The 24648-nt window shown below is 47.5% G+C and overlaps 1 protein-coding gene across 1 annotated transcript; it reads left to right on the top strand.

Annotated features, from left to right (window-relative positions):
- Positions 1-17515: 17515 nt before the first annotated feature.
- Positions 17516-23916, top strand: LOC110200727 (pepsin A-like). The gene is given in 7 exon segments (XM_020976143.2): positions 17516-17568; positions 18113-18294; positions 19473-19568; positions 19985-20103; positions 21140-21308; positions 21311-21338; positions 23796-23916. Coding segments are annotated over 7 exon segments (768 nt in total).
- The last annotated feature ends 732 nt before the right edge of the window (positions 23917-24648 follow it).

Here is a 24648-nt window from a genome sequence, read left to right on the forward strand (position 1 = left end):
GAGGGTGGGTGGGCAGAAGGGGGTCTCAGAGGAAACTTTCTGGTTAAATGAACTTGTGAATAAAGCTCAGCTTTGTGAGCCTGCGTGCTTGGTCATAAGTGGAGCACGTGGTCATCCTTTGGTGTGTGCCCACTACCGAATGAGTGGGAGCAGTGAAACAGAGAAGTGGGAGGTCCCCCAAAGTCTACCCCGAGGTGCCTGATGTGAGAGTACCGTGTGTAAAATTCTGTACTCCCAGAATGTGAAGATGGCTAGGTGGCGTGGTGGATGGAGGATAGGCTTAGAGGCAGGAAGACCCAAGTTCAAATCCAGCCTCAGACACTTGATAGCTGTGTGGTCCTGAGCAAGTCACTTGACCTCTATCAGCCTCAGTTTTCACATCTGTAAAAGGAGGGTAAGACCAGCACTTAACTTCCTAGAATCCAATGAGATAATAACTGTAAATAAGCACTTAGCACAGTGCCTGGCACACAGTTAAATGCTTAATAAAGCTACTTTCCTTCCTACATCGGGATGAGATCCATCACAATTGTTACAGAGAAGTATAGCCAGAGTGGCTGCCCAAATGCCAGGAGAGAGAATAGAGGGGCTGCCTGAATCAAGCAAAAGGAATCAGAAAAGCAGAGCAAGACGGAAATGGGCAGGAGATTATAGGAAAACCAGGCTGGGAGGGGAGGGGAGCCGTGACAGGAGCCTGCTTCCTCAATCCCTTCTCACTTTTGACCACACTTTTATACACACAGACACACACACGCATGTACATGCACACATGCATGCACATGCTTACATGCGTGTACATGCATATGTAAACATGCACACAGAACAATCCTCGGGAGCAGGCAACCGCCAATGCACAGGGACTTAATGGACAGCCAGAAGAGGTCTGCCCCCAAATATCTGCCACCCCACCTCACCCCACCCCAGGCTGAAACAAAGTTTGTAACAGCAAGAGAATCAGTGCTTTGGGTCCTGCGGTCTCAATTGTATTCCAGAGTCTAGAACATAAAATGCTTTCAGCACCTCTGATAGACATGGCACAGTGCATTACAGCTCTCGTCCTGCAAGCACTCAAGTGATTATTAAATAAAGGAAACACATCTGGGAATTCCAAGTTTATCAACTACCATTGTCCCAACCAGGGTTGGACAGTCAATCAATGAACATTTATTAAGCACCTATTATGTGAGACTATGGGCTGGGCACTGGAGAAAGAAAGAGAAAGAGAGAGAGAGAGAGAGAGAGAGAGAGAGAGAGAGAGAGAGAGAGAGAGAGAGAGAGAGAGAGAGAGAGAGAGAGAGAGGAGGGAGGCAGGAAGGAAGGAAGGAAGGAAGGAAGGAAGGAAGGAAGGAAGGAAGGAAGGAAGGAAGGAAGGAAGGAAGGAAGGAAGGAAGGAAGGAGAAGGAAGGAAGGAAGGAAGGAAGGAAGGAAGGAAGGAAGGAAGGAAGGAAGGAAGGAAGGAAGGAAGGAAGGAAGGAAGGAAGGAAGGAAGGAAGGAAGGAAGGAAGGAAGGAAGGAAGGAAAAAGAAGGAGAGCAAGCTTCATTCCATCAGGAGGCAACATGCATACCTCCCTATAAGTATCTGCCTCTTAAACCCAAGCAGAACAAATATACGATAAATACAAGGGCCGGAGTGGGGGCGGGCACAGCTTCCCATTCGTAGGGTACTAAGGCAAACTCCCTTTCGGCTCAGGGTCCTTTCCGTGCCGGGCTCCATACTTACAGTCTGTCTGTGGCTCCCAATGCCCACCCTGCCATAGCTGCCAGGCTCTTGGAGGATGAAGTTAGGACTCTGAGGAGAAGATGAGAGGCGCCCCCCCCACCCCATCCCCTGCAGACCCTTCAGAGCTCAGAAGGCTATCCAACAGCTGGGAGGAGTGAGGTGGGAAGGAGACCTGGCCAAGGCCGTGAAGGAGCCTCTCGATTCCCCAGAGGTGGCGCCTCTCCGAGGTGTGCTGCAAAGCCAATCTCTCTAATGGCCCCGGTTCTCTAGCATGATAATTTATAGACCACCCTTGGGGCATGGCCAAGTTTCCTCAGCCCATCCGAACAGGATTCTTGTACAATGTCACTGCATTCAAAGGACTTTTCCACGCTAAGTCTGAGACCTATGAGATCAGTCGGTTGGGTATCTTATCAATTATTTTAAGTGGGATAAGCAAATCAATCACCCAATCCTTACATTTTGAGGCAGGAAGACCTGGGTTCAAATCCTGCCTTGATCTCTTAATAGCTGTGTGACTCTGGTTAAGTCACTTCATTTCTCTCAGCCTCAGTTTCCTCATCTGTAAAATGGGAATAACAGCACCTACTCTACAAGGTAATTGTGAGAGTCAAATGAGATAATATCTGTAAAGCACGTTACAGACTGTAATGGGCCGTATAAATACTTGCTATTTTTGCTTACCTGCAGTGCTCACCTCCCAGGGTTCTTGGGAAGAACAAACGAAACATGGTACAATGGAAAGTGCCCTGGACGGGGAGTCAATCAATCAATCAATCAGTAAATATTGATTAAGAGTCCACTATGTGCCAGGCACTGAGGAAGAGGGAGAAGAAGGAGTTCATGTCAAATGGCCTGCCAGAAGCCCTGGGTTCAAATCCCAGCTCTTCTTCTTAGGACTGCTGGGCAAGTCACCTGACCTCTTAGGTCTCAGTTTCCTCATCAGTAGAATGGGGGGTGTCAGACTGGATGGCCTCTTCATTCCCCTCAGCAGCATTGTCACTGTGAATCAGCTGCTGAATCAGCCCAGATCTTCCCTCAGCCCCTGGGACCTCCTCACCTGTCTACCACCCCTGAAGTCCCCGCTCCCGTGCCAGTCCTTGGAACACCCCTTCACCCTGGTGAGTTTGTCTGGCAGCTGCCATTTTGGAAGGGGTCCAGGCCTGCCAATTTTCATTGCTCTCTGGGCTCTGCTTCTGACTTTTTGAACTTTGACACCATGCCCCCATGCAGGGACACCTCCCTCCTTCGGCAGTGCCTGGCAGGTTATATATCAAGTCATACTAATAATTAGTCATTATTATTGGGCAGGAACTGTCCTTTTGCTTGTACTTGTATTCCCAGGGCTTAGCACAGTGCAGCATACACAGTAAATGTTTAACAAGTGCTTCTTGCCTTGTCTATAAGGTCCTTTCCAACGGTGAGGTTTTGATCCCATGGTGACATACATGTAAAGTGCTTCTCAAGCTCCAAAGCATTGATGCACATTTGCAGCTCACAAGGAATTGCGGCCATTATTGGCTGGGGTCCATACCAGTGACTTCTCCCCTGTTCTACAGTTTAGACAGTCTTGTCATTACAGATGAGAAAATTAAGGCCCGGAAGGTTAAAGGGCTTTGCTCTGTGTCAGGCTGCTGAGGACAGTCAGAGCACCAGGATCCGGGCTAGTTCTCTCCTGACCTCAAATGCGCTCCGTTCGTCACCAAGCCGGGCTGCCTCTCAAGGGATTTGGCTAAGGTCATAGCCATCATAGATAGCAGAAGCAGGATATGAACCCAGGTCCCCTGGGAATCTGGTGTTCTTTCTTCCCTCTCTAGTGTAATAGGAAAAGTATCTTCCTATCCTCCAGAGCACGGGCCAGCACGGGACCCAGTGCATGCCTGTGCACTGATTTGATTTATCAGTTGCCAGTCCTGGCAGGAGACAAGGGCTCCCCCAACATCAGGCCACATTGAATGCTTCGGTGTCCCAGCTAAAGTCAACAATGACATTGTAGCCAATGACAGCTTTGGCTTCTGGGGCCCTGTTGTTGTTACTCAGTCACGTCCGACTCTTCGTGCCCCCGTGGACCATCCTGTTCATAGGGTTTTCTTGGCAAAGATGCTGGATTGGTTTGCCATGTCCTTCTCCAGCAGATGAAGGCAAACAAATGTAAAGTGACTTGCCCAGGACTGCACCGCTAGGACTATCTGAAGCTGGATTTGACCTCAGGTCTTCCTGACTCCAGGCCCAGCGTGGTATCCACTGAGCCACCCAGCTGCCTCCGCTGTGGACCTCGATCATGACAAGTCACACTGGCTCATTCCCGGTTTCCACCAGGTCAGGAAGCATAAAGCCAACAAGGGGTCGAGATTGCATGATGCTTCCCTGTTCTACAGCCCTAGACCTATTATTTCGTTGCTAGAGGTGACTTCCGGTGAGGAAATTCCCTCTACCACAAGCTTACAGGAAGCACACAAATCCATCTAAAATGTCTCAGACAGGAGACATTGAGGAGTCACAATGCACATGCTTTCTGCCCACAGTGACGAGGCATTTTATCTTTTAGCGTCAGAGTGACTGGTACAGCAATTGGTGGCCTCAGAACCAGGAAGACTTGGGTTCAAGACTCACCACTACCACATACTGGCTGCATGGTCCTGGGCGGCTATTTGACCTCTCAGTGCCCCATGTTACTTTTTCAAGGCTGTAAGATGTAGGGCAGAGACCACTCTACATTGTTAAAGAAAGTTCCTTCCCCAATTGATAAGTTGTCTAAGGATACGAACAGACAGTTTTCAGAGGAAGAAATTAAAGCTATCTATAGTCACATGAAAAAAATTACTATTGATTAGAGAAATGCAAATCAAAACAACTCACCTATCAGACTGGCCAACATGACAAAACAGGAAAATGATAAATGCTGGAGAAGATTTGGGAAAATTGGAATACTAATACATTGTTGGTGGAGTTGTGAACTGATCCAACCATTTTGGAGAGCAATTTGGAACTATGCCCAAAGGGCTATAAAAATGTGCATGCCCTTTGACCCAGCAATAGTACTTCTAGGTGTCTGTCCCAAAGAGATCATAAAAATGAGAAAAGGATCCACATGTACAAAAAATATTTGTGGTGGCCAAGAATTGGAAATTGAGGGAATGCCCATCCATTGGGGAATGGCTGAACAAGCTGTGGTATATGAATGTAATGGAATACTATTGTGCTATGAGAAATGATGAGCAAGTGGATTCGATATGAACTGACGCAGAACCAGGAGAACATTGTACACAGTAAGAGCCACACTGTGCAATGACTGACTTTGATAGACTTGGCTCTTCTCAGCAATACAAGGATCTAAGACATCTCCAAATGACTCATGATGGAAAATGCTCTCCACATCCAGAGAAAGAACTTAGGAGTCTGAATGCAGATCGAGGCATGCTACTTGCCCTCCTTTTCTTTTGTTGTTTTGTTTTATTTCTTTTTCTTTGTGGTTCTTCCCATTAGTTCTAATTCTTCTACACATCAAGACTAATGTGAAAAGATGCTTAATATGAATATATAAGTAGAGCCTATATCAGATTGCACACAGTCTTGGGGATGGGGGAGGAGAGGAAGAGGGGGGAATTTAATGCTCAAAATCTTATGGAAGTGAATGTTGAAAGATAAAAAAAATTTTAAAAACAAAAAAACCAAAACAAAATGAAAAAAAAAAGATGAAGGAAAAAAAAAGAAAGCTCCTCACCAGAACTCCCTACATGGGTGAAATCAACACTCTGGAAGAAAAGGAGAGGAGAGAAAAGGAAAGAAGAAAGAAGAAAAGAAGAGAAGAGAAAGGAGAGGAGAGGAGAGGAAAAAGGAAGGAAAGGAAAGGAAAGGAGAAAAGAAAAGAGAAGAGAGGAGAAAAAATGAGAAGACAAGATAAAGATACCCACAAGTGAATTTTATCAACTATTTAAAGGGCAATCAGGTGTGGCCAGCATAAACTCTGGGAGTCCTTATATGAATTCACACTCCCTCTGACAAGTAGGGTTCCTGAGGGGAGCCCCATCTCCCCCTTCAGGGTCTGGAAGCACCTCTGAGGAGAAGTGGGGCTCTGCTGGTGCTGTCATGTAAACACCCATTCTGGTGTGCTCTCCCCAATATCAGTCACCGGTGATGCTCGGCATCCAGCCGATATCATTGATTGACGCAGAAACAGGGCTACGATAACATTTAGCCCACTCATTTCAGGTAGGTTTCACAAAGGGATATTGGCTTAGAAGATAGAGAAAGAACCAAAGTGCAGAAACATTCTCTGTGACCCGGAGGCATCAGTCAGTCAATAAATATTTATTAAGCTCCTGTTATGTGGCAGACACTGTGCTGAGCATTGGGTCCCAAATAAAGGCCAGAGACAGTCCCTGCCCCTCAGGGAGCTCACAGTCTAACTGGACACAATCCATAGACAATGATGTACAGACAAGTTATATACAAGAGACACTGGAAAGAACCAGCAGAGTGGTGGCACTGACATTAAGGAGGACCAGGATGGTAAAATCTAAGCTGAGACTCGAAAGATGCCCGGGAAGCTAGGAGGTGAAAGGAGGAGGGAGAGAAGTCTGGGAAGGAGGGAGAATGCCAGCATGCCAGCCTTGGAGCATCTTATTTGAGAGTTAGCAAGAAGACCAGTGTCCCTGGATCAAAGGCAGATGTGGCGAGGGCAGGTGTAAGAAGGCTGGAAAGGTGTGGGGGGGGGCAGCTTGTGAAGAGCCAAACAGAGGATCTTCTGTTTGGTCCTGGAAGCGACAGGGAGCTACTCGCATTTATCGAGGAGGGGGGTGACGTGGTCAGGCATGTGCTTTAAGCAGGACACTTTGACAGCTGAATGGCCAAAGGCTTGTGGATCACTCAGCAGGCCGCTACAATTGTCCAGGCATGAGGAGCTTTGTACCAGAGTGGTGCCATTGTCAGAGAAGGGGGAACGTTAAGAGATGCTACAAAGGTAAAATCGCTGGGCTTTGGCAACAGATTAGAAATGGGGAGCTACAAAGGTAAAATCGCTGGGCTTTGGCAACAGATTAGAAATGGGGAGAAGGGGGTGAGAAAGAGGGAGGAGTCCAAGATGACACCTAGGTTCGGAGCCTGAGTTCCTGGGGTGGGGGGAGGGCAGTGTTCTCAGCAGTGCAAGGGAAGTTTGGAGGATGGGAGAGTGAGGGTAGAGGGAAATAATGAGCTCCATTTGGGACATGTTACATCTAAGATGTGTACAGGGTGTCCAATGTCCAATAGGCAGTTGGAGCTACCGGACTGGAGGTCAGCAGCTGGGGCTGGACAAGTAGAATGGAGAATCATAGAGATGATCCCTTAATCCACAGAATCCATATTTCACCAAGTGAAATGATGTGGAGGGAGAGAAGAAGATTCGGGGCAGAGCCCTGTCGGACACCTACAGTTAGCAGGAATGACCTGGAGGAGGAGCCAGCAAAGGAATGGCCAAGGAGGTGGGAGGAGACCCGGCAGAGAGTAGTGTAGTCAAAACCTAGAGAGAGGAAAACATGCAGGAAGAGGGTGATTGACAGTGATAAAGGCTTCAGAGAGGTCAAGAAGGATGGGGATCCAGATCTGACAATTAAGAGATTATTAGTACTGTGGAGACGTCTCAGTTGAATGATGAGGTCAGAAGCCAGACTGTAGAGATCTGTAGTTCTTGCTGATTTTAGAAATGTAAATGGGTCACCATGAAAATTTAACAATCAGCCCATGAGTCAGTTCAGGCTGGCTCTGGCACACCCTGAACTCAAAGCAGTCGCTACAAACATTTTACCCAATCAGCTGCACTTCTGAACGTGGGCTTAGCTACAGAACAAGTAGGACATGGAGATTCTGGTGTCAATCCACTTCTGAGCTGGGTCAAACAGGTTTTCTCAGAGCTGTGCAGGTGCACTGGGCTTGACTTCCAGCAAACTCTGGCATGAACTCCAGCTCCTGGATCTCCCCTGGCTTGCTCTGATGACCTTTCAAAGCTCACAAGGTCATAGCCAAGCCTGTTCTGATGCCAGTACGCCTTCATCTAAAAGCCAGAAAGAAAAAGAGTTGTCCCTCAGCTGGGACAGAAGCAGTAGCAGCAGCAGCAGCAGCTGGGCCAATGTGCAAAGCAGCCAGATGACAGATGGAGTAGGGAGATAAAAACCCAAGACCTCTTTATCTTCCCGTCCAGAGGGTTACTTGTATTTCTCATTCAGATGAAGCCAGGGAAAGAGATCAAATCATCTGGTTGGCTCCTTTTGTAAGCAAGTTACTCAGTCACTCCATTCCAGCAACCAAACAGGACTTTCCTTCACCAGACAGTAAGCAAACAGAAAACAGTCCGAGAGTACCTAGGAAGCAGGAAGACAGGTTCACTGATTCCACGTCGTCATAAACTTCCAGAAGTAGGATCATGAAATAAACATGTTTTATGTGATATTAGATCTAATGCCCAAACTAGGGAAGGATAAAACAGGTAAAGAGAACTGTAGATGAATATCACTAATGAATATTGACACAAAACTTTGAAATGAAATTATAGCAAAGAGAAACCAAACATTGTAGCACTGTATTAAAAAATTATTCACTATGACCAAGTTGAATTTATACCGGAGATAAAAGGATGGTTCGACATTAGGAAAGCAGTTAACATAATCATATTAAAAAGCATCATGGGAAAAAAAAATCTAGATTCAACCTTCACTCAGAAAAAGTGCTGAATTTCCAGTCAAAGTACCTGGCATCAAATCCCAGCTCTGCCATTTACTGTAATTGTATGACCTTGTATCTCTCACTTTCCTTGGATTTCCTTAGATTTCACAGGTGTCAAACTCAGGGGCAGTGCCCTCAACCAGATGAAAATGTCATTGGGGGATGTTTAACAAAAAAAATAAAAAACACAATGCAACACGGATAACGTTACACTGTCATGTTATGAATTCATGGACCACAAGGTCTGTGTCCTCTTCACATACCCAAGGTTTATGGACCTTGCTCATATTTCAATATTTTAAGGAATCAGTGGATTTGTCTATGTGAATGCTTATACAGACAATAACCCCTCTGTTATTTGGTAGCTGGTCTTCCAGAGTTCCTGTGTCTACAAAATTCATTGTCCTACATCCAACATAGAGATGAACCTCAGACAAGAGTCATCTAATCATTTTGTTCCTGGAATAATACTTGAAGACTTGCTAGACTTTGCCCTTCAGCAGCATAATATTCAAGGTTCCGCTTCCCCTCCTTAGCACAGTGAATCATCAGAATTCTGTGATCCTTGTTTCATGCGCTCCACACTTCCAGGCCATCCAAACTGGACTACTTGCTGTTCTCTGAAATCACCACGCCATCTCTCGCCATGCTTTGGCAAGGACTGCTCCACATTCCTGGAAGGCACTTGTGAAATTTCGGGCTTTTCAAATTGCTGTTCCTAGAACAACACCCTTGGAATTGCTCCCAGTTCTGAGCATTTTCTCTGGCTGTCCCCCATTTCTGCAATACTCTCCCTCTTCATCCTGCCTCCTGGCTTCCTTTAAGTCTTAGCTAAAATCCCACCTCCTACAGGAAGCCTTCCCCAAGCCCTCTTAATCCTAGAGCCTTCCCTCTGCTGATCATTTCCAGTTAGCCTGTGTCAACTGGCCTGGGACGAGCCTCTAACCTTTGGGTGGCTGGAGCCAAACAAACAGAGACGGCTAGAGATAGGAGAGGCAGGACCCAAACAGAGGTTTAATTAATTTCAGAGTGAGGAAAATGGTGCCTGCATGTGGAAGCCCCGCCCCCCCAAGAAGGAGGGCTTAAGGCTGCTAAGGCTGGGGCCACTTACGTACATGAAAGGGGCTGGCCACAATACAATCATTCTTAGATACTGAGATAGTTCTCATGGTCGGCATTTCTTGAGACAATACAGGCATTCTTGGGTTCCATGGGAATAGTCATTGTTTTGGGGGTAGTGGCCACCCTGCCAGGTACAGAACCAGAGGTCTGTGACAGGGACAGGAGTACAGTACCTGTCAGTGATTGTGAACATGTGATGGATGGTCCTGGGAAACAGGGGGAGCTAAATCCCTCGGTGCCCACCTGGTGCTGGTCCAAGCAATACACTTCCTTGGACCACTTGCTCAATCCTGAGCACAAAGGATTATCGTTATGCCAAGGTCAGGGCACAGCCTGCTTTTAGGCCTTAGTTCTGAAAAACAGTATCTCCGATATTTTGACACCTGTCTGTAGCTGGTTTGTACACCTCCTTTCAGAATCCCTCACTTCAATCAAGGCTCAGCTCAGCTGTCATCTTGTTTTCCAGAAGCCTTACTTTATCCCCCTCAAAATGTCGGTGCTTTCTCCTTGAATTGTCCATCTACATGTGAATCTCTCACAAGACTGTAAGCTGGCTGAGGGGTACTTTATCTTTGTATCCCTAACTCTGTGGCTTGCGTGTCTTAAGAGCTTAATATGGGTTGGATTGACTCAACTCGACTCGTGGAGCGATTTTAGCGTGTGAGTGGTCAACGTTTGCTATAATGGGCGCCACAGGACAGGGCTCTGAGTGACACAGATATGGTGGTGATGAGCACTGGTGACAACCCTCCTTTGCCTCCATCCTGCTCCCAGAGCGCTAGACCAGCTAGCCTCCGAGCTCCCTCCAGGGCAAGGTCAATGATTCTATGATCCCAGGAATCTTTGGACCTGCCTTAAGCAGCCTCAGCCTTGGCACAGCCCTGCCCCCTGGTGTCTGGCTGGCATCCTTGAGATCTTGCAGCCTATCCAGGGAATGCTGTCATGTTGCCTCTGAATGCCCACATTCCTGCATTTGAGCATCCTTTCATCCACTGAGTCACTGGTTCATTCAATAAACATTAAGGGCTTATGTTCAATGCCACATGGCAGGGGTTGCTCCTGCTTGAAGGAGCTCACCACTAAATATGGGTCAAACTAGAAGAAGAGGATTCTTCGGTGCCAAAATAGCAAATGAGAGACAGACAAAGACAGAGATGGAGAGACAGAGAGATAGAGGTTGGGAAGGAGAGAGAAAGATGGAGGGAGGGAGAAAGAAGGAAGAGCAAAAGAGACAGAGACACAAAGAGAAATGGGAGACAGAGAGATAGAGGTTGGGAAGAAGAGGGAAAGAGGGAGGAAGGAGGAAGAATACAGAGACAGAGAGGCAGAGAGAGGGCAGGGAGATACAGAGATACAGAGCTCGACAAACTTGATGGAGGAGGCAGGTGAGTCTCACCTTGAAGACTGGCTAGGATGTGCTCAGGAGATGGGGGAGAAGGCAGGTTGATGGAGCGGACTCAGGTTAAAATCTTGGCTCTGCCGAGTCATTTCCCTTCTCAGTTTCTTCATCTGCAAAATGTGGTCTGATTTCTAAGGTCCTCTCCAGCTCCACATCCGATGATCCATGCAGGATATTTGGGGGAGAGCAGATAGCATGAAAAACCCAGAGGTAAGGGAGTAAGGCAGAGGAGAAAATCAACAGTCGAAATAGAAGTTCCTGCTAGTGATTTGTCAGGTGGATATTTTTACTCGAGAGGTGAAAGAGAGAAGGTAATTCCCAGAGCCAGGAAGATCAGATGGTCTCCTGCTGCAGGAGAGCTGGGAGGGACTTCGGTGTCTTTATGATCTAAGCCCCTCATTTTACCTCTGTGCCCAAAGTCACAGAGGTTGTTACCATCAGAGGGGGTAGGTGAAGCCAGATCTCGACTCCAGGACCAGCACCATTTTTTACCGTACCTCCCTGAATTCTCTCCTGGAGTAACAAGAGACAGAGGGGGCTGCTACTGCACATCTGGGGCACATATTCTTGCTGCTAACAATGACCAAGAGCCCCCCTCCACCTTAGAAGAGCTCCCAGCCCACAGACCTGTGATTAAGGGGGTTATTTGGCCCCTTACAGAGTTCTTGACTCTCAGCCAAGACGGACAGGGACAATACTGCCCAGTGTACTTAAGCTGGTGACCTCCAGGCAGTTCACCTAAAAGTCAATCTCTGCTGGATGCCTGAAGGCTTTGATATCAGCAGGACCGTTGGAAACCTCTTAGGAATTTGTGTTCTCACAGGACTTGAGGAACACCTAGTGTGAGTTGTGATAAGGTCCAGAGTGTTCAAACAAATCAGGCTTGGACCAGTGTCAGCAGGTTAACTAGCTTCAGGACTATAGCGTTGAGAGGGCAGAGGGCCCTGGAGGGCATCCACTTCCCCTCCCCCATTGAGGGGCTCCATTCCTCCAGAGCCCAGTAGCTACCAATCAGCTAACCCCTACCGGAGCAAGAGTTCTCTCTCTGGCTTACCCAACAGGTGGCTGTCCAATCTGGCTAGAAGACAGAATGAGTCTAATTCCCCATCCAGATGGCAGTCTTTAAGGATTTGTGGCCCTTGTCTTTAGACTCAGCCTTCTTTTTCTCCAGGTTAAAATCTGTAGCTCCTTCTACCATTTCAACAGTGCAGTAGATAGAGCGATGGACCTGCTTAGGAAGATCTGTGTTCAAATCCTGCCTCAGACACTTACTAGCTATGTGACCTTGGCCTCACCTTGGCCTCGATTTCCTCCTTTCTAAAATGGGGATGATAATAATAGCATCTAACTCCCAGGTTTGTTTTAAGGATCAAACGAGATAACACATTTGAAGCATTTTGTAAACTTTTCTGCATAAATACTTCTTATCTATAGTGGGCATCGAGCATGGGGATGTCATTGTGGGGTTCGAAGGGAGGCAGTTAAATATCACGAGCCTCTTCTCCCTCCACCTTTCTCTAAGGGAGACTTTAATTTCCTCTAAGAGGAGAAGCAGGAGTTTGGGGCCAGAAGCTTGGCCCCTCTGCTCTCCTCAGAGAGAGAGAGAGGGTTGGGGGTACTAAGCTAGAATTACATCTATCTGCTCCCTTAAATATTATTAGTCTAGGGCAGGGGTGGGGATGTGATTTTCTGGTTCAAGCTAAACTTTTGATCACTGGTCATTAACGGGGGAAAGGAAGACCCAGGCTTTACATCCAAGGCTTGACTCCCTTTCTACCAAAAAGCCAATATCAAAGAAACCCATTTGTCCAAGTCAATAGTAAAACAGAAACCAGAGAAATTATACACAGGAGAATGTATACCAGCCAATACAGAGTGAAGGAGCTTTCCCATTGTAGTGAAGTAACTCAGCTCAACCAAGAAAGAGAACCCTAGACCTCACTCAAGGGGAAATTCTCTGGTGTAACAAGATGAGGCTAGGGACATGATGGAGACTGCCCACTTGTCTCATGCCAGCTCCTCCCCAGAGGCTTATTCTCCCTTCAAAGACTTGAAGTAGGATTGGCATCTTGCATCTTCTCTCTCAAAGCCAGAGGCTACAGGTCACAAAGTGACTGCAGAGCCTGAAAAGACTCAAAAGAAACCCAAAGCAAGCCCAAAGACTTGAGATGTGAGAGCTTGAAGAGAGTGAACCCCTTGCCAACCCCCTGCCCTCATGTAGGCGCCGGGCACTGAGCTCTGCCAATGAGGAGAGAGTACGATACCAATGGGCTTTTGTCAAATGGAAGGAGATGAGCTCTATGGACACTTCCAGCTCTGAATCTATGACCACTTCAACCAGCATTCTTTACATGCCTATTCTGCACAAGACCCTGAACGCAGGGTCTCCCGGGGACTGTCGGCTCCCACAGCACATTCCCTCCCATCCTCTGGCCTTGTCCAACATTGATTATAATGGAGACCCTCAGCCATTCATCCAGCCAGCATTTGCTAAGCATTTGTGACTTAGCAGGAACCAAGACAAATGATTCAAGCCTTCCAGGAACTTGCATCTTCCTGAAGCAACCCTCAGCCAAGACCTCCAGGGGTTTCCAGTGATGGCCATGAGGACTGGGCAGTCCCCAGTCAAAGCCATACTGCCCATCCTCCCCTGATTCCAGCGAGCGTCTGGGCTGTGGATCAAGCCCAGCTTTGGGACCCGAGATCAGGGAACTCATAGAGGCGTGTACACTGTGGGACCAGCTCCATTTAGCTAAGTCCATTATCACTGAAAAGTCCCTGAGCTGTGTGTGCCAGATTCTCTGACCAGCTAGCTACCCAGAAGGGCAACCTCTTCTGTTTGCTTGTTCTCTTTGGGGTGAAGACCGCCCCCCCTGGCCAGAGCCCAACAATCAGGCTAAGTAAACGCCCTTGTCTAATCTACAGCCTGGCTTGTGGCTTAGACAGGAGCAGTCTCTGTTCCCCTGAGTATCAGAAGGATGCCAGTCATGCAGTCAGGCTCAAACAACGGGGCCTGAGCCCACAACCCGCTAAGACCCCAGCAACCTTTTACATAGTGTGTCTTCCAGGTCCTCATTTTCTCTGCCCAGGACTCCCTTTGCCCTGCCTGGGGAACTCCACCGGGGTTGTGGTAGGCATCCCCAACCCCAAGGCTGTCAGACCAAATGGCCAGCTTCTTCACCTCTGGGCCTGTAAAATGGGCTCACTGGGGAGAAAGCACTTTGTGAATAACCTTAAAACCTTAGAAGAGGGAAGCCTGCATCATGATCACCTCACTCCTCCAACTTGCCCACAGACATCGGGTAATTTCTTTTCTATCTAATTCTTTCTTGCCCTTATGGTTTCAGGGTTTAGCAGAGACTGGGCTGAGCAATGGGCTAGACTGGGGGTGGGAAACCTGCAGCCTCGAGGCCACATGTGGCCCCTTAGGTCCTCAAGGGCAGCCCTTTGACTGGATCCAAACTTCACAGAACAAATTCTCTTCATAAAAGGATTTGTTCTGTGAAACTTGGACTCAGTCGAATGGCCGCACCCAAGGACCTAGAGGGTCACGTGTTCCCCACCCCTGGGCTAGACGATGACCAGGACTAAAGAAGGGGACAAGGGTTCAAACAGCCGAAGAAGGGATGGGAAGCTCATTTTTCCCAGTTTCCCAGTGCCAGCCCCTTCATCATTCAGGCTGGTAATCACAAGAAATAAATAGCTCTATATAAAACATAAATCCTAGGTTTAAGCCGTGAATCCTAGGTTGATTTTTGGTGACTGAGACTGAGAGGCTGGGGAACTCCCGCCGTGGCGGATCGTGTAACAATAGCCACCCCAGGGTTGCCCTTTCTGGTTCTGGTCAGACGAAATGGAAGCTTTTGTGCCTGCTTCTGGACATTTGGTGACCCAGTGTTAAAAGGATGCAGTGTTTGGGGGTTTTTTGTTTTGTTTTTTAGCTATGCAATGGAGTTAAGTGACTTGCCCAGGGTCACACAGCTAGTAAGTATCAAGTGTCTGAGGCCAGATTTGAACTCGGGTCCTCCTGACTCCCATACCGGTGTTCAATCCACCGCACCACCTAGCTGCTACTGGATGTGGTGTTTTAGCGGGACATGCAAACACTGAGCAGTCCCTTCGCCATCTCCTGCCCTGTGGCGAGGGCTGGGGTACAGGGTGCTGTGGTAGTTAAAGGAAAAGTCAACTTCTGACTAGCGCTCTCTTCTCTTCAATCCATGTCATGTAATTGGAAGACTTTCAGGGAGGGCTGGGGAGGGGCTTGCCTCTCTCTGTCCCAGCATCATGGCGCCTACCCATGCAAGGGGGACTCAACGAGGCCAGCTGGCATCCAGACCCTTGGCTGCCTTTCTGGGCTCTTATCTTTGTTCTTTCCCAATCTTAGGTGACTGAGCATCTGTCCTGAGATGGCTGTGTCCAGACTTGGGTTCAAGAAATCCCAACATCCTGGGTTCCATTGGGTCAGAGGTGAATGAAGGCAGGGGACAAGTCCCCAGCAATCAGCTTCCACATGAATAAAGCCGCCATGATGGAAACTCAGAGTGTGCTCCATAGGATGGCACTTGTTTCAACTCTCGTAGGCTACTGGATGGATGCAGAAACTTGTTAGAGCTGGTCAAGACCTTGGAGGTCATCTCTCATCTTATAGATTGATAGTACGATGCCCAGAGAGGGAAATTATCGTGCAGTCAGCTGGTCTCAGCTCCATCTTGATGGCGGGGCACTACCTGAGTCCTCACCCAGGGTCTTCAAGTGAGAGAGCGTCATGGGAGAACAGGAAGAATGCCAGATCTGGAGGAAGAACATCTGGGTTCAGATCCCAGTTCTGACACTCAGGACTTGCACGACCTTTGGCAAATCACTTGACTTCCCTGGGCCTCAGTTTCCCCATTGGTAAAATGACAGGGTTGGACTATAATTCCTAGGAGAGTATCACTGGAATGATTTGGGGAGGGGACAGCAGTAGCCCCGGGTGACACAAATTTCAAAAAAACCGTTAAAGGGTTAGAGAAAGTAGATTTCCAGGGGGGCACTGAGTAATTCTTTTTTGAAAAGGAAGAGGTAGGCCAAATAAGTTTGGGAAGCTCTGGTAGACGAAATTTAATTTCTAAATCTATAATCCTACAGACCTGCTGGGGTCCAAACTCACTTCTCTCACAACTCCACTACTGACTCTCTGGACTTTTCCACCTCCTCCCCAACAGCCCCACCCCCAATTTCTAGCCCCTATTAGGTGTTCTCTTCCCAAGGGTAGGGACTATCTTTTTTGCCTTTATTTATATTCTCAGTGCTTAGCACAGCACCTAGGTACATAGCAGGTGTTTAGTAAATGTTCTGTCTAGCTCTCTGTCTATTTGGGTAGACTGTCCAGAGGCCACAGATGAGGGTCCCACAGGCTGTCGTCTGTACCATGGGAGGGAGCTTCCTCATGAAAGAGCCCACAGATACATTGCATGATATTCCACCCTTACAAATAATTGGGTATATTCCCTTCCTTTCCTTTCCTTCTAAAATCCCCACCTGACCCTGTTCCTGAACTTCTTGCCATTCCTCTGGCAGTAGGACAAAGGCTGGAAAAGTTCTGGGGGGGGAAGGGGACACTGGGGGATCCTCCCACATGCACAGTCATTCTCATTCTTCCAGCTTCTCAGTCTGTAGACCAAAGAGCATTCTTAGTTAGCAGGTCTGCCTTTCTTTTGTTCACTCTTTCCCCCATACTGTTCCTTTTTACCCCTGGCTAGCCCCCATTTCCCCCTGAATTTTTTCTTCTTTCTCCTGGACTCCATGCCTCCCAACACCAAGTACAGAGTAGGCCCAGTAATGCTGTTAAATTGGATTGTTTCCTTTCTCAGAACCCAAAGAGGAACCACTTTGTTTAGGAAAGGCTGAGTCCTGATCAGAGCCAGGAGATGCTATCTTGGAGACGCTCTTTTCCTAAGTCTCTTCCCTTGGAAAATGAGTCTCAGGCTCTAAGTCTGGAAACTGAGTCTCTTCTGAGAGCCTATCAAGACCAGACACCCAAGCCCCCTGGCAGAAATGGGTGAAGTAAGGCAAGTGGGAAGAATGATGAGTAATACTTAGCCCCCAGGCCCCACCAGGAGCTGGCATCCCATGAAATGCTGCCCTCCCCCTTACACTGGAGAGCTGTCCCCATCCACGGCCAGAGGAGGACATCCCACCACTTTTCTCCTTACATGAACTCAACACATGCTTAAGGTTCCCCCACCTCTACTTCCCAAGTCCTGACTCTGATTAAATCCCAATTAGCAATAACTTCCCCATACCCTGGGTAAGTCATGGGGCTTTCCAGGAAGAACCCGAAGGAAAAAACTATAGAAAAAACCCAACCACTGTGTATTTGGAGAATTCTCGAATTGCTTTTGTTGAGGATAACAAGGAGAAAAAGGAATATCCCCCAGGAAGGTTTGCATTTCTTATGGAGTCTTCCTAACAGGCCTCCAAGGGGCCTGGGTACAGTGGTGGGAAGTATGTAGAGGAGGCAGCTTTGAGCCAGCTGCTGGAGCTCCATGCTTCATCTTGCCTTTCCCAAGGGGTTGGGGGATAGGCAAGAAACATGAAGTGGTTCTTCTTCCTGGGGCTGGTGGTCATCTCTGAAGGCTTCATCTGGTGAGCTCTGTCCTTCTGAACTCTCCTAACCAGAGCTGTAACTAAGCTGGGACAGCTGGCCCTTTGCCCCAAGGTGCCAAAATTGAGAAGGTGCTGATGGCATTTGCTTTCCTTCCACAGCATAGAAATTCCTGAGCATGATAATTAGTGAGCAAAGATAATTAGTTAAAATTGGAAGCTACTCTCCTCATCTGCAAAATTGTGGGCCCCCTGGATGCCCTCTGGGATCCCTTCCAATGACCACCCAGGGCCTTAGTTTCCTCATCCATAAAGTGGGTATAAAACCACCCATAGGACCAGTCTCAGAGGGTGCTTGTGAAGTTCACATAACATAAAGTCTAGAAAATGCTATGTTATTCACTAATTATTATTCTTGCCTCACTGAACCATTGTTGAAAGGATATGGGGAGACAATTCATTGGCTTTAGAAAGTCCAGAGTGGAGTGTAAATTCCAGAGTCATGGGTGTCCCGTATGGGATGATCTGAGCAGCCCCCTACCTACTTCTCATCCTTTCTTGACTGTCATCTTTTTCAACCCTAAAGGGTCCCCTTGAAGAAAGGGAAGTCCCTAAGGCAGAACCTCCAAGAACAGGTTCTGTTGAAGGATTTCCTGAAAAGACACCCATGGAATCAGGCAACTAAGTACTTTTCCAGCTTTGTAGCCACTGAAGAAGCTGGAGAACCCTTGGCCAACTACATGGATGTGAGTTGGTTGGAAGGGCCAGGTTCAGAGCCTCACCCCAACCATGGTGTTGGGTGCTGAGAGGAGTGGGCACCCAAGGCTGGTGTTGGACTTAGGATGTTAGTGGTCAGAAAGAGTGGGCAACCCTGGACTTGCCCCTTGGTGTATAAGGCCCTGAGCCTAAGGCCATGTTTCCCCTAGTAATTTGTTTTCTTTTTATAGTTAAAATAGAGTCTGGTCAGCCAAGTCAATAAGCATTTATTAAGCACTTAATACATGTTTATTGAATGAATGAATGCCAGGCACCGTGCTAAGCACTGGGGATATAAAAAAAGGGAAAAGACAGTCCCTGCCCTAGAGATGCTCATAATGTCATGGGAGAGACAGCACGCAAACAAGCTCTCTAGAGGCTAAAATGAAGACTGAGAGAAGGCGCAGCCATCATGGAAGATGGTAGAAGAACTGAAGGAAGACACTGTAGTCTTCCTGTTGTGGAAGGTGGGATTTTAGCCGAGACTTGAAGGAAGTCAGGAGGCAGAGACAGGGAGGGACAGAATTCCAGGCCTGGAGGAGTCAGTGAACATGCCTGGAGATGGAGTGTCTCATACAAAAAGCACCAAGATGGCGGGAACAACCAGAGGTTAATAAGCTGTAAGAAGACCGGAAAGGTAGGAGAGGGCCAGGCTGTGAAGGATTTTAAAAGCCAAAAAGAGGATTTCATAGAATTGAACCATGTACTTGGCCTTCTCAGTCTTACCCAAATGAGCAGCTGAACCAATGAGAACACCCCAAGAAGAATGTAAGCTCCTTGAGGGCAGGCCTGTTGGGAAGACAGAGTACAAATATAAAAACTTTATAACAGTGTGAGATGCTGGGAGACAGTAAATGGTTAACTGACAAGTAAGTGACACAGAGCATAGTTGCTATGAGTTCGAAGAAGAGGTGATTTCTGTATGTTGGAGGGGATAAGGAAGGCTCATGGAGAGGGAGAGGCCTGAGCTGGGCCTTGACGAGTGGGTAGAATTTGGACAGACAGAATAATTAGGAGGGCATTTGGGGAGCATGGAACAGTGTAAGCAAAGGTGATGGGATGGAACAAGATATGTCTGAATGAGGATAATGGGGTTGGCCTGGTGCCATAAAGAAGAAAGGGCTGGTGAACATTCCCTGTAACTGGCCATTTTTCCTGGTCTGGCAGACTGCGTACTCTGGAACCATCAGTATTGAGAACCCCCCCACAAGAGCTCTCGGTCCTCTTTGATACCAGATCCTCCAACCTATGGGTCCCCTCAGTCTGCTGCTTCAGCCTCACCTGCTGTAAGTCCACCAGGGCCCAAGGGCTTTTGTCATGATTGTGATTCCTTGAGTGGTAGGGCATTCCCATCTGGTCCGTGCCAATGAGATCAGACCCTTCAGCGTGGTTCTTAGGATCATAGATTTAAAACTGGAAAGGACCTAAGAGGACATCTGGTCCCACTCCATCATTTTTACCGAGAAGACAAGTCCATAGAATGGGATCCCTAAGGACTTCCGCGTGTCCAGAATTTCAGCCTTAGAACAGATGTTCATTTCATCATTGAGACATTCTTCCTTCTCCCATGGTCCTTTCTGTCACTCTCACCGCCTCCAATTTATTTCCTTTGCCCTTCCCCATTGCTTCACAGAGGATGGGGTGGGAACTCCACAGAGCCTGGGGACTAAGGGACTGACCACCAATCTTGTGGTGTTTGCAGCCAACCACAACCTGTTCGACCCTCTGAAGTCCTTCAGCTTCCAGCCCACCAGCCAGACCATGGCCGTCCACTACGGCACCGGCCGCATGACTGGGTTTCTTGCCTATGACATTGTCCAGGTGACCATAGAATCCAACCCAAGCCACAGCTAAAAGGCAGGGCTGGCCTTATGAGTGAGAAGGAGGGGAAAAGGACAGGAACATTTATGAAGCACCTGCTATGTGCCAAGCACTGCACTAAGAGCTTGACAAGTATTTTCTCATTTGCTCCTCCCAACAACCTTAGGAGGTAGATGCTATTATGATGCTCGTTTTACAATTGAAAAAGCTGATGCGGACAGAAGTTAAGTGCCTAGGGTCACAAAGCTAGTAAGTGTTTTGAGTTGGGATTTGAACTCAGGTCTTCGTGACTCCAGGCACTATCCGTTCCCTCACCTAGCTGCCTCAAGGGCACATTGGAAAGATTTCATTACTAACAACATAATCAGCTATTTCTGGCCTAGATCCAGAAGTCCAAATTAGTATCCCAGAGCAAACCCCACTAAATATGTTCTCATATTAGCCATTTAGGGGTGAAGATATTAAGACCCGATTGAGGGAGAGCGCTCATGCAGCATACGTTTTGAGGTAGTTAGGACACACAGTAGGCAAGACTACTGGACTTGGAGTTACCAGGTGCTGGGCGAGGTGCTAATCTCTCTCAGTTTCCCAGTCTGTAAAATGAGGGCAACAATAGCATCTACCTCACAGAATTGTTGTGAGGAGTAAATGAGATAAGTGCTATATAACGCTGGCTGTCATTGTTAAAGTTTTGTGCCTCTGAGTTTTGGTACCCGGGAAAAAGCCCAGGTCACCCTACCCTACTGATGGTTCTGTTCATTGTTCTAAAAATCTTTCCTCTCAGAGTCCTTTGATTTTGAAATTCAAAATTTTTGAAATTTTGAAATTTGAAATGGAAATTTTTGAAGTTGAAAATGAATTTTAACAATTCATTCTTTTGGGCTAAAAAATTGTTTTTAAATGCTAATCCAGAATTATTGGTTATTGTTCCCATAGCAAATCAGTTTCCACATTCCCTGTGTGCCTCAAGGTTGCTTGCCTGTTATTTCTGCACCCATCTGTTCTAGAAATACTTTTCATTCTCTCTTGTGCTGAGATTGGACATATTCTAGATTCTAACCAAGCCCTTGGTCTGAGCAGCACTGAGCCTGGGAGTCCCCTGTACTATACCCCTTTCTGTGGGATCCTGGCTCTGGCTTACCCCTCCCTTGCAGTCTCTGAAGCTACCCCAGCCTTTGACAACATGTGGGACCATGGCCTGCTTTCCTAAATGTCTTTGCTGTCTACCTGAGCTCGTTAGTAAGGGCAGGAAACGCCCTCCGCTGGCAGAATGGTGAACTGTCCGCCATGATGAATGGAGAGAGAGTGTGGATGGAGAGGTCACTGGGTTTGGATTCAGGAAGAGCTGGCTTCTAATCCTAACTCTGACACTTTACTACGTGACTGTGCCACAAGTTAACCTCCTTGAGACTCAAGGACCTCACTAAGACCTCCCTGCTAAGTTCGAAACAGATTCATGACCTGTGTTCGTTAAGGAAACTCCCACACCCACAAAATCATAGCCACCTCATGTACTGAGGACTCCACATATGCTATGACCGCTATTGGCCACTCCAGTAGTGGGCATCAAGTTACCTGATACTAGCCAAAGCTTGAAAGTGTCATGAAAGAACTTCAATCCGCTTTAAGAGATTCCCAGCAGTGAGGAGTCTTAACCTCAGTTCCCTCACTTGTATAATGATAGGATTGAACTAGATGACCTCTAAGACTTCTGACGGGTCAGAATTTATAATCCTATGACCTTATGAACGTCAGACCAAGAGGATCCCTTAGAGATCATTCCATCTACCCCACATCCATTTTAGGGGGGGTTGAGGCACATAGAAGGGAAATGACTTATACCAGGCCTCACAATGGCAGAGCAGAGCTGACTATTCAAATCCAAGTTCTTGGCTCTATATCTCACGTCGTTGTTTTTAGCCTGGATCATAAGATCGTAGGTTTTGAGCTAGAAAAGACCTTGGGGATCACCTGGTCTAGCCCTGTCATTTTACAGACAAGATCCCTGAGGTCTGGAGAAGTTCAGACTCCTGATGACTGAAAATCTCTTTAAGAAGATACATAAGCTCCCAGGGCGGCTCTTGCCTCTGCTTCACAACTGCCTCCTAAATCAGAGGATGCCCAGAGGCCCTGGCAAGACAAAAGGAGGCAAAGCTATCCCCCCCCCAGATTCAACTTCCCTCCCAGCTGTGGGCCTGCACTCAGAAATTCAGCAAATTCCGCAAACATTTATTGAATGCCTACTGTATGCAAAGTACTCAGGTACCGAGGGAGCCCTCAAAACAAAGGAGCCAAGGTGATGCCTTCAAAGAGCTCCCAGTCTAGTGGACAGACTTGACTCTTCAGCTTTTCTCTCCCTCAGCCTCCCCTCCCTCTCCCAACACACAATCATTAACCCACAGCCCAATATCTACAGTTACCCAATGGGCTCACTCTGAGGCCTCTAGGAAGCCTTTAAGTGCTAAAAGTTCTAGGGGCTCAGAAGAGAATTGATTCATTTAGACTGCATTCTATTTTTCTCTCCAAGTCTGACCCCAGGATCTCTTGGGGAAGAGGTTAATTCTGGATTGAAATGATGGGATGAAGGATGGAGGGAGATAAGTCATTTTTGCCTGTTAATACCTCTTCCCAAATTCTGGAACAGCTGGGTGGCAGATCACATAGATAGTCCAAGACCTGGGGTCAGTTCTTGCCTCAGCTGCTTACCAGCTATGCGGTCCTGGGCAAGTCCTAATCTATCAACCTCAGTTTCCTCATCTGTAAATTGGGGATTATAATAGCACGTGCCTCCCAGGTTTTCTGGAAGGATCAAGTGAGGTAACATGCAAAGTGCCATCATTCTATACAAAGCTCACTTAACCACTATCTGTCTTATATTGTATTATATTATATTATTATATATATTTATTACATATTGGTACTATAATGTTAATAATAGCAGCTCATGTTTATAAAGTTCACTAAGGGAGTGAAGGGGTTAGACTAGAATGGTAAGAAAAGCCTGGTATGTTGTAAATAAAGATTGGGAATCAGAGGGTTTGGCTGTGAATTCCAGCTCTGCTCCTCACCATTTGTGTGGCTTTAGGAACACCTTTCCCCTCTCTGGCCTCCTCTACTATATTAGCTGAACCCAGGTTCCTAAGAGATATAATGCCCCCGTGGCAGACGTAATGTTTTCTAATCAGCAGGTAATCCTTCTTCCCTAAGGTATCTAACTGTGAAGTGAGAGGGTTAGGTTGGATAATCTCTAAAGCCTTAGCCCTGGCATTCAATGTTCTTTGTTCTAAGGGTCCCTCCAACGTTGACATTCTGTATTCCAAGGAACTGCTGAGTTCTGATGTTCTGTGTTCTAAGGGCCCTTCCAACGTTGACATTCTGTATTCCAAGGAACCGCTGAGCTCTGATGTTCTGTGTTCTAAGGGCTCTTCCAACGTTGACATTCTGTATTCCAAGGAACTGCTGAGCTCTGATGTTCTGTGTTCTAAGGGCTCTTCCAACGTTGACATTCTGTATTCCAAGGAACCGCTGAGCTCTGATGTTCTGTGTTCTAAGGGCCCCTCCAGCTCTGACATTCTAAGGTCAGTGTCATAAGGTGGGCTCCAGTTCTAAAATTCTATGACAAAACAGAAGAATCTTGACTGAGCATTCACTGAGCTGCTGGTGACGCCCTCCTTTCCTTCCTTCCCCCTCAGGGATGAGCAGAAGGGCAGAATGGTGATGTTTGTGGGTGTAGACTCTTCTTACTGCCAAGGAAACCTCAATTGGGTACCTGTCTCTAACCCCGGATACTGGCAGATCCCTCTGGACAGGTAATACCATCTGGTCCAATCTGCCTCCTAGGCAATCTTCGCTCTGGGCCTGGGAAGCTGGACATTGATGCAAGGACTTGGGGGATGATGTCAGGAGTATACTGAGCAGGAGAATAGAAGGACCAACTGAGTCTAGGAGAGGTGATGACCATTTTAGGAGAGAGGGGAAAGGGGGGAGGAGGATACTGCAGTAACATTGAAACCCCAACTTCTGAGAAGGAGAGTGAAGCAGAACAGAGCATTACATAGTGGAGATGCAGGAGCTGAAGCATTAGCTGGAGAGGAGACGTTAGAGGAGACTCCGTCCTGCTCAGGACAAGGTCATAGAATAGGAGCCCGGTGTGGGGCAATGGAGGATTCCCAAGCTAGGAAGAGCTGAGGCCTATGTAGAAGGGAACCTTCTGAGCTCTGCCAGAGGGAGAATCTGGAAAGCAAGGGGAATGGGCCAGAGAGAACAGGCATATCTTGGGCCCCACGTTCATGTGGTTTCATATCAAATCAATCCATGGATAAATCCCTTTCTGAGAATGGTGGTATTGATGGCTAAGCCCAGAGCAAGAGGTGGAAAGAGAGTGAGCTGGGGTACTACCTACAGAGCTGCGTGGTATAGGAGCATGCCCATGGCCAGTAGGTAGCAGCAGAGAGGGCCCGAGTTGGGCTAGTTATGGTGATCTCACCAATGAGAAACCGAGGAGCCCAGGGAAGGGCTGGAGAGTGGAGTCAGAGGCTGTAAGTG

Source organism: Phascolarctos cinereus, unplaced genomic scaffold, assembly GCF_003287225.1.
Source record: "Phascolarctos cinereus isolate Bilbo 61053 unplaced genomic scaffold, phaCin_HiC Scaffold_9;HRSCAF=440, whole genome shotgun sequence".
NCBI classification, from domain to species: Eukaryota; Metazoa; Chordata; class Mammalia; order Diprotodontia; family Phascolarctidae; genus Phascolarctos; species Phascolarctos cinereus.